Raw genomic sequence first — 10,616 nt, 5'->3', positions numbered from 1 at the left:
GTTTTTCTAATGTTGAACCATCCTTGCATCCCTCATATGAATTCCACTTGATCATGATGTATTATCTTTTTTTATATGCTGCTGGATTCTGTTGGCTAGGATTTTGTTGAGAATTTTTGCATCTATGTTCATGAGGAATATTGGTCTATAATTTTGTTTCTTAGTGACCTCCTTCCCTGGTTTTGGTATGAAGGTTAGGCTTGCTTCATAAAATGTATTAAGAAGTTTTCCATCTTCCTCTATATTCTGGAATAATCTGAGTAGAACTGGTGACAGCTCTTCCCTGAATGTTTGGTAGAACTCACCAGTGAAGCCATCTGGACCTGGATTAAGAGTTTTTCTGTTATAATCCTATCGAGGAAAACAAAATAAAGTTTCCCTTAAATATTGTATGGCCACAATATCAGTTAATAATACCAAAGAGTTAATGTATGCAAAAACAAACTGGGTGCCCGATGTTTATATTATATAGTATTTTAGAAATGTTAAGCTAGGTATAATGTGACTTGTAACCATTCACTCTGATTTGGTTTAAAAACAGATGAGTATGTATGAGTCTGTCTCAATATTACAATGCATGTTGTTGTTGTTGTTAAGTGCCTTTGAGTCGGTTCTGACTCATAGCGACGCTGTATAGGGTTTCCAAAGAGAAGCTGGTGAGCCTGAACCACCAATTTTGCAGTCCAGTGCATTAACCCACAGCACCACACCAGGGCTCCATTATAACCCACAAGAATCTTTTTAAGCTCTGAAGACAAATTGCATATAAATCAAAGAACTGAGCTTCTCAATGTTAAGGTGACCATGCTTCTTGGTCAATGGGTTACATAATTTTATTCATATAAGCTGCTCCTCGGAAACTCTATACAGGGTTGCTATGGGTCTGAACCAACTCTACAGCACTTAACAACAACAACAATCTGCCTTAAAGACAAGGGCTTTAGAAATTCAAAGTTTGTTCATTGCTTATATTTAGAGTATTTTTGTGTAAAAATTTTTAAACCAACTTTTTTTTGGCTGGTTTACATTACTTCTGTATCTTGGGGCTCTTTCAATGGGAGCGTAGATAGTTATTATGGTATGTCATCTGGCTCAACTGATCCTTTAATCATGACATAGTGTCCTTCTTTATCTCTTATACTGGTTTTGGCCTTAAGCTTTATTTTATCAGAGATTAGTCTTGCCACTCCTGCTTGTTTTTTACTGCAATTAGCTTGGAATATTTTTTTTTCCATCCTTTAACTTTTAGTCTGTTTTTGTCTTTGTGTGTAAGGTGTTCTTTTGCAGGCAGCACATTGAAGGGTTTTGTCTTCTTATCCATTCTGCCATTCTCTGTCTCTTCACTTGTGCATTTAACCCATTGACATTTAGTGTAATTATTGATAGGTATGAATTAATTGCTGTCCTTGTTATTTTGTCGTTGTGCTGCTGGTTCCTTTATTCTGTCTGCCTTCTTGTGCTGAGTCCATGTTTTGGGTGCTCTTTCTTTTCAGTTTCTTCTTAGTTTTAATGTTTCCATGTTCTACTTGGATCTTCATTTTCATGATATGTTGTGAACTCTCAATTTTCTTTGAGGTTACCCTAAAATCTACTAACTTTTCTCTCCATTTAAGACAGTCAATTATATCCTGCAAACTACCTGACATCCTCACCACCTGGATCTCTGTCCCTGTATTTTCCCCTTCTTTGACGTTGTTATTATTTTGATCTTTGATTGACGTCCCAGGTCCTTTGAATTCATTGTTGTAATTTTGTTGTTTTGGACTCCTCTGTCGACAGTTCCAGGTGGTGTTGCCACATCTGTCAATCTCTTCTTGTTGGTTCTCAGCCAAAGAACTCTTTTTAGGATGTTTTGAAGCGCTGTGTTGGCTTTCATAAAATCTCTTAACTTCGGTTTCTCCTGGAATGTTTTGATTACGCCCTCGTTATTTGATTGACAGCTTTTCGGGGTAGATGATTCTTGGTTGGCAGTTGGTTTTTTTTCTCTTTTAGGGTTTTATATATGTCTCCCCATTGCCTTCTTGCCTGCATTGTTTCTGCTGAGAGATCAGAGCTTAATCTGGTTTGCTTGCCTTTGTAAGTAACATTCTCTTTTCCCTGATTGCTTTTAGGATTCTCTCCTTGTCTTTGATTTTGGAGAGCTTGATTATGATATGTCTTGGTGATTTTCTTTTGGGGTCTATCCTTCCTAGGGTTCATTCAGCTTCTTGAGTGCTTACTTTCTCATCCTTCAAGATGTTAGGGAAATTTTCTTCCATAATATCCTCAACTATCTCCTCCGTGCACTTCTGTGATTCCTTCTGTTCTGGAATGCCAATAATGATATGTTGTGAACTATCAATTTTCTTTGAGGGTCTTTCTTAAGTTATTCCTCTTTATGTTATCCAGCATGAATCTTTGACTCTCTTCAGATTTTTTTTATCCTTTTTTCTGCTTGATTTTCTGTTGTAGCATTAAGACATTAGTCTTCCAGCTCACTGGCTCTGGCTTCCATCTCTTCAACTCTGCTCTTTTGCCCTTTCAGTGTACTGTCCATTTCTGATATTTTATTATTAATCATTTGGACCTCTTTTTGCAGGTTTTGAATTGTTTCCAATGCTGTATCTATCTTATTTGATCGTTAATGTAGCACTTTCCTGACTTATTTTCCTCCACCCTTCTGTGAAGCCTTTGGATTTGTGTGACTATCAGTCTCCTGAGTTCCTTCTGAGACAGAGCGAAAGTCTGCTCTCCTTCTAATGGGAAGTCTATGTCTGCCACCAGCTCATTTGTCTGTTACTGTTTTCTGTTTTCTGGACATGTGCTGAGATCTTTTGTTGTTTTTTCTTGGACATTTTCAATACCTAGATGTGTTCTCAGTGATTAAATGAATGTATGTTGCTGTATTATTAAGCTTACTGAGTTGTCTCCTGGTGGAAGAGATCTGCAGATAGGCTTCCCTTTTCACATCTCTTATTACTCAACCGTGAGAAATCCTAGCAAGTTTTGGCTATGTAATGTGTAACAGCTGGTATTGGCTCCTGTCCAGATGGTGGGCTATTATGGGGTATGCTTGTAGCTTGAGTATATGGTCACGACTGCTGTCTCTTCTTGGGTAACGTAGCTGAGAGAAAGCTCCCACCCCCAGTGAAAAAGATCAGAAAACAAAAGTAAAACCAAAACCAAAACCAAATCCGTAGCAGGCTGTCCAGTAGCCTTTGCTGTGCAGGTCAGTGTGTGTGCACAGCAGAAACCTCCAGTGGTAGGTGGGCTGTCCACTCACTTAGGCGCCCCCTCTAGTCACTGCTGTGGAGGTGCAGAGATTGAGAAATTAATGGAAAAAAAATTGTTCATAATTTTTATCTCTGAAGATCAGTTAGGTATCTGCGTATGCACAGCATAATTCTCAAAATGTCTGCACCCTTGTATACAGTAGTCGGTGTTGGCTCTTGCCTTTTATGTTGGGTTTTCCAAAGTGCAAATAAGGCTCAGCTGTATGGACAGACCTGCTGTCTCTTGTTAGGTAAGGCAGGAATAAAGGCTCCTGCCCAAGTAGGATAGTCAACTAAATCCCACACTCAGACGTCATAAGGAACCGCCAGAGGATTAACTTCTGGAACCGCTGGGGCTTTCAGTGACTTCCTCTTTGTGCCATGGAAAACTTGTACCCTGTGGGCATAATGCTGGACCCTTTTGAGGGTGCGCTCCCATCTGTCTGAAGATGCCCAGGCTGGGCAAAAAGGGTACAACAAGAGAGAGGGAAAAAAGTCACATCTCTTTTTCCACAAGTCGCTGGGTGGCTTTTGCACTGGCTGTGGTCCCACCCTCTGATCTCCACCATGACTGTGGGCCTCAGGCAGCATCCCAATCGATTCAGAAATCCCATTTCTTCCAGCCACAGTTAGATTTCTCCACCAGTGGGCACCCGAAACTATTTCCCCTAACTTTATATTAGATCTAAAGTTCCAAGGCTGCTCCAGGAAAGCGTCTTCTATTGTTTTTCCACACCACTGCTGAGGAGCCTCCACTGTTTGTCTCTGCTTATCCCAACCGGAAGTCCTACAATACTTCTATAATTGGCTACTTCTAAAGATTATTATTGTGGATTCATTGTGGCCCTATTAGGTCTTGTCACTTAAAAATCTAATGACAGTGACGTTGCAGAGCTATGGTGGGCTTCCCAATAGCAACCCCCACCAAATACAGGGCAGTTCCCTCAGGTACCCCAAGCCAGACCTGCAGCTGTCACTTCCCACTCACAGGACGCTATGGGACAGAGAACTGCTCCAGGGGTTCCTAGGCTGTCATCTTAGTGGAAGCAGACCTCCAGGTCTTTCTTCCTCAGTGCCACTGGGCAGGTTCAAACTTTGTCCTAGCAGCTGAGTACAAACTGTTTGTGCCACCCAGGGGCCCTGCAGTGTATCTGCTGTTGTTAGGAGTCTTCAGTGAACAGAACAAAACTCCAGCCAGCCCTGTCCCATCCTCAGAATCATTACTGCTCCTGGGTCAGTCCATCTCATTAGTGGTCTTCCTGTTATCACTGACCCACCACCTTATCAAGGATGATGTCCTTCTCCCACCTGCCAACATATCTAGAGTACAAGAGACCAAGCCTCATGGTCCTCGCTTAAAGGAGCACTCCAGCTGCACTTCTTTCAACACAGATGTTTGTTCTTCTGGCTGCCTGTGACACTGTTCATCTTTTCTGCCAACACTGTAGTTCAAATGCATCAGTTCTCAAGTCTCCCTTCCTGATTCTTTGTCCACCTTTCACAAGCATGCGGTGACTGAAAACACCAGGACTTGGCTGAGGTACATCTTGGCTCTTGAACACTGGAGATCTTTTCCAGCATAACTGCCCAGTGCACAGCATCATTGGATGCTTGGCTACAGCTTCTATGAGCATGAATTGGTGCCAAGTTCAATGAAATCCTTGCCACTTTCCATTTTATCTAAGACTTCCTGGTTTCACTGCCCTGAGGAGGGGGTTCTGCCTAGAAAGTCCTCCAGTCTGTTACCTGACCTCCACAATTGCTTAATTTCCTTAAAGTCAAACACCTTTCTCTATGTATGTATACAAAACGGGAAAACAGGCACAGCTCCTTCTACTGTGCTTCACTGTACTGAGTTTGGCAGCTATTCCGAACTTGTACTTTTCATAAGTGGGGTTAATGGACACCCTGCAACGAGTATCAATCTGCCGACAAGCTGCACTCACTTCCTGTCTCTGCCCCAACTTAGTCATTCTCAAATATTCCAACGTCTTCATCAGGTCACAGCAACCCTGCTTGGGGGCTTTCAGACTAAATCTTCACAAAAGCAAGACAGTCACAACCTTTCCCCAGAGTGGCTGGTGGGCTTGAACCACTAACTTAGGTTAGCAGTCCAACCTAACTCCAGGTCCCACCGTATGTATCTTTAGGAAACAGACCCACGTGAGAATGACTATCTAAAAGGGTTTCTAAATGTTGATGGGAAAATTCTATTCTCTTTTCATTCCATTTTTCCATAAACTTTTTGAAGCTCCTGGTATACAGTTATTAAACTCAGAGGGTAATGATTGAGAGATCACTGAAGAATTATAAACAAACATACAAGCTACATAAAGCAGAATTCATTTATTTTGCCCATAGCTCTTCCAGGACAAGCTCTGTAAACACCAACACCGGGTGTGGCAGGATTGCTGAGGGGTCAGAACACCATGCCTTCCAGCCCATCCTCCATGAACTTCTTGTAGAGCGCCATGAACTTGGCCACAAACGCTTCCAGGTGGTAAATGGCCTTGCTGCCCAGCTGCAGACGGTGCTCGTAGTAAGCCGCCATCTGGGCCACCTCCCCCTTCAGCTGCCCGTCACAGTTCCGGAGAAGCTCTGAGAGGAGGCCCTGCAGAAAGACACGGCGGTCAGCACAGCTACACCTCACCTGTAGGCCAGTGCGGAACACAGACCAGCTTGTGCTGTTGAGCTGCAATCAAATCGTCACAACACGCCGGCTGCTCTGTACCTCTCTCGCTCAGAAAAAGAAATTAAACTGAAGTATTATGTGCTGTTCAACATGCAAGGAGGCTTCAAATCACCAATAGAAAAAGCCCACTATCCGTCATTCCACTTTTCCAGGAGCTGCTTGAAGCCCCCTCATGTGTGAGCACCGAGTTCTTTCATGGGCACTGCCAGTCTTCAGTGAAAAACAGAAGGTCTCCTCAGAGCTTTTCTGAATGTATAAATGCAGGCCATTCTACCTCCCGGGTGCTCGTGTGCACACGGGGTCCGAGGGGGGACGGAACCGACAGTTGCGGCTGCCTTTTCCGTCATCATCTGCACCCACAGCCAAGCTTGAGATGTGCAGGGAGCACCTTCAGTAGATCACGATCGTACGTGTGTGTTGGGGGACGAAAGCATAGCTGCAGGACACTTGAGTTTAGTAAAACTGTACACACCAAACACACAAGACACCTACATATATGTGAAAAGAATTTTAAAACCAAACCAGTGACAGTCCACTTTGACATCGACTCCTGGCACCTTCATGTGTGTCAAAGTAGAACTGTACCCACAGGGTTCTCAGTGGAGGATTTTCCATAACTAGAATCCACTCATGGTGGCCCGTGTGTGCCCACGGGGTTTCCTATGACTGGTTTTTCAGCAGCGCCTCTGTGTGGGTTAGAAATGCCCATTTTTTGGTTAGTAGCTGAATGCTTCACTGATTGTGCCACCCAGGAACTCCTTGGGAAAAGAATGGGTTAAAGAATCTGTTCAAAGTGGTTGTTGTCAAGTCAGTTCTGACACACATTGATTCTGTCTGTATAGGGTTTCCAAGAAGCAGCTGGTGGATTTGAACCAGCAGCCTTATGGTCAGCAGGGCACTGCTAATCCTTCAGGACTCACCCTTATAGAAATGAAGCCCAGTTGCACTGTCCTAAAGTGTTGCTGCAGATTGGAATTGACTTGACAGCAGTGAATCTGCTTGTTGGTAGTGTCATGGAGTCGGTTCTGACTCATAGCAATCCTGTGTAGGGTTTCCAAGGAGTGGCTGGTGAGTTTGAACCGCCAACCTTGAGGTTCAAACCGACTTAGTGGTCCTGTGCTTTATCCCAGAGCACCACACCAGGCCCCCCTCCATAAGTTCTGCTTAGTACTATAGGTAAAGAAGGGGAGAGCGCCACTCTTTTGTCCATTTTATACTTATGATCATTTGCATTTCTTTGGCCTAATACCTATCCAGTTTTCAATAAAAAGGAATAAAAGCCGACCTCTGTCAGTCTGGCTTGTGAGACAGCTGACGGAGCACACCTGAAGCTGTGCCCACTGTAGCTCAGTCTCTGCTGGGCCTCTCCTTTAGGTCATTTCCTACCACACGAACCTCTCCGTTTGACACACATGTGCCCCAGTTATGTGTGCAATTACTTCCTTTGCCAGGAGCAGATAACCAGTAAGTAGGACATACAGGTGCCAAAGGCGCCTTCCCTTGGACCCACCCAACTTTACTGCCCACACCATGTGCAGAACAGTGATCATGTGAAACTGCTCACCAGACAAGCAACTCAACACAATTAGGTTCCAGCTCAACAAAACTGAACCCCACCCAGGCAGACTGGCTGTTCAACCCTGCTGCTTCCCCGTCTGAGTCCTTCATGTATCCACATAGACACCACGTCCAAAGAGAAGCCAGCAGTCATAACTTGGGCTACATGAGCATAGCCTCCCATGATCCTCTGCTTCCTGGATAGCATTGGGAGAGTACAAGAACAGCCTCCCATGATCCTCCACTTCCTGGATAACATGGGGAGTCTACATGAATACAACCTCCCATGATCCTCTGCTTCCTGGTTAGCATGGGGGATTAAATGAACAGTCTCCCATGATCCTATGCTTCTTGGAGAGCATTGGGAGAGTACATCAACAGCCTCCCATGATCCTCTGCTTCCTGGATAGTATGGGGAGTCTACAAGAGCACAGCCTCCCATGATCCCCTGCTTCCAAAATAGCATGGAGAGTCTACAAGAGCACAACCTCCCATGATCCTCTGCTTCTTGGATCACACTGGGAATGTTCTGAAACCCTCTTTCATCTTGCTGAATGACCATCTCCCTATACTAGATGGTGGTGCCCCCCAGCCGAACCCACCTCGTTCAATACTAACGTACATGGTACCTGGCCCTGCTGAAGTAACGAGCTGCGTAACAAAGAGGTCCCAACATACATAGTGCTGCAAACGTCCACGCCCTCCCACCCAGTGCCCACGTCTGCGTCCAGGTTACCTTCATTATTATCTCCGGAGGGATACAGTGAGTGAGAAGTTCGTAGAGTCTTCCTCGGGCTTCCAGGAGTCTACAGGAAAACAAGGGAACGGGGTTTTGTGATGCAAGTGTGCCCCTACTTTGTGAATCTCTTACTTTATGAATGAAACACTCTGAATACAGGTACGTTTTCATAGATAGTTTATCAAACTAGGGAAACACAGAAAAGCTTCTCCTAACTTCAGCTCATGATTTTAGAAACAAAGTCTTCAAATTCCTTGTAAAGGGAGATAACATTAATATCCAAGATGGTTTATTTCAAAATTCCAACAAAATACCAAATAGTAATTAAGACTTCGGGAGATTAGTGGGGGTTGAACTTACATCATGGATTCTAACACATGCAACGACATTTCAAGTAGTATATTATTTTTTGACTGCAGATAGGCAATATCTAGCACATCTAAAATATGGTCCTGGAAGGATCTAAGAGTCAGCAGTTGAATACAAAGACATGAGAGAACAAAAAGGAAAAACAAGCCCATGCTGTGTAGTCCATTCCAACTCCTAGGACCCCACAGAGAGCGCAGGGAACTACCCCAGGCGGTTTCCGAGGCTGGCAGCTGTACTGCTCATCCTTCTCCAGTAGAATGGCTTGTGGGTTTGAACCACCAACCTTTGAGCTCGCAGTAAAGCGCTAAACCACTGTGCCACCAGGGCTCCTTTTGGGGATGAAGCTGACCGGTGCACCAGAGAAAGTTGGGTCTCTATCACTTACTACCTGAACATCCAGAACAAGCTCCTTAATGTATCTAAATGAACCTTCGTATCTACCACATACTGGTGCAACAGCCTCCCCTCTTAACGACTGTTAACACACAGGGTTTGGAATCAGGGTGGAGAATGGCATTTCCCCAAGAACTTCTCGATGCTCCCCCGTCCATGCAGTGTGGGAGCTGACAAAGAATGCCAGTCGTTACTCCAATTAGGACCCCACACCTGCCTGAGATCTAGCAAAAAACAAGAGTCCATAGATGCCCCAGCCCAGCATGGGTCATGTCAGCACCCGGTAAAAGGTCAGCACGGCCCCCTCTCACGTCTATCCCAGCCCATGAATGTCTGCAATGGATTCGTTTTAAATAGCGCATCACTGGGTCAATTTCCAAACCTGAGTCCGACTGAGTGGGAGCAGGGGCAGCTCATCTGGCGTGGAGGTGGCGGATGAGCTGCCAACTCTGGGAGGGGTACCACCTTCCTTTCCATGGGCAGCCAAGCGCCTTAACCAGGGCTCCACCAGGGGCTCCTTAATGACGCAAGTATTGTCATGTCTGACTGAGGAGCTCTGGTAGTGCACCGTGTTACACAGCAGGCCAATAGCTGACAGGTTAGTAGTTTGAATCCACCAGCCGCTCTGCCCTACAGGGTCGCTGAGTCGTAGAGGACAAGGCACAGTGGGGTCACATGACTATACGCTCACCCCTACTAATCACTGTGGAAACCAAAGAGCACACGCTATGCACCACGCCCACAGGTCTCCGGCTTCCCAGTACCTGCCCCACCCCTTCTGCAGTCCGGCCAGCTGGGGCTCCGAGCGGCTTCAGAGCCTCAGGTCACCAGCCGCTCTCAGGTCACGTTGTGGGTCTTAGATCTGGACTCCCCCCTTCCCCGGCTGAAGCTTCTCCAGTAAAAACACACCCACTCCCACAGGAGACCGCGGACCCGACTGTGCTCACTGCCCGCTGCGGCTGCACAGCGCCATTCCCATCACGTGCGCGTCTCCCAGCGCTCAGACGTGACCACGTAGCCACGTGCGCTGTTCAGGACGATCCCAACCACCAGCATTGAAGGTAGGCCCTGTGCCGAGACTTCATCCATAGACCAGGGCGTCTACAAGTTCGTGGGAAGGTGGAATTCTTCTATAAGCACCCTCACGCCTTTCGTACATTCTGCCTTTACACGTCACAGTGTAATAAAGCCGTGCGCTTACAGATCAGCTATTCTTAACTGTGGAATTTGTCAAATGAAGCCACCCCCTCTGCTCTGAAAAGAGGCAGACAGAATCCCACCCAGCCTCAGGTAAGCAGGAGAGGCGTCAAAGAGCAGCCACCCAGCACCCTCACCTCTGTGGGCTCTGCTGGCTGACAATGGCGTTGGCCGTCTCCCTCAGGTACACCTCCCAGTCTGTCTCCGGGATGTCTTGGTCGGCCAGGAACGGGTACCTGTGAGGCCCCAGGTGCTCCTGTCACAGGGGGCAGCGTGCTGCGTTCTCTGTACCCAGGGTCACTGCCCCCCCCACTCTGCACTGTCCCCTATACCTGGGGTCACTGTCCCCTCACACTGCCCTGCCCCCCCCCACTCTGCACTGTCCCCAGTACCCAGGGTCACTGCCCCCCCACTCTGC

General features: G+C 46.1%; 1 protein-coding gene across 1 annotated transcript in view; it reads right to left on the bottom strand.

Annotated features, from left to right (window-relative positions):
• Positions 1-5,670: 5,670 nt before the first annotated feature.
• RFC3 (replication factor C (activator 1) 3, 38kDa) overlaps positions 5,671-10,616 on the bottom strand; it is a 13,963-nt gene continuing 9,017 nt past the window's right edge. Inside the window, exons 7-9 of the mRNA XM_006874366.1 lie at positions 10,336-10,434; positions 8,237-8,306; positions 5,671-5,862 (exon numbers count right to left, since the gene is read on the bottom strand). Of these exons, the coding sequence (XP_006874428.1) occupies positions 5,671-5,862; positions 8,237-8,306; positions 10,336-10,434 (361 nt within the window). The remainder of the gene's footprint in view (positions 5,863-8,236; positions 8,307-10,335; positions 10,435-10,616) is intronic.

This window comes from Chrysochloris asiatica, unplaced genomic scaffold (assembly GCF_000296735.1).
Source record: "Chrysochloris asiatica unplaced genomic scaffold, ChrAsi1.0 scaffold00272, whole genome shotgun sequence".
Classification (NCBI taxonomy): Eukaryota; Metazoa; Chordata; class Mammalia; order Afrosoricida; family Chrysochloridae; genus Chrysochloris; species Chrysochloris asiatica.
Note: the sequence above shows the minus strand (reverse complement) of the source record. Positions and strands in the feature narration are given on the sequence as shown.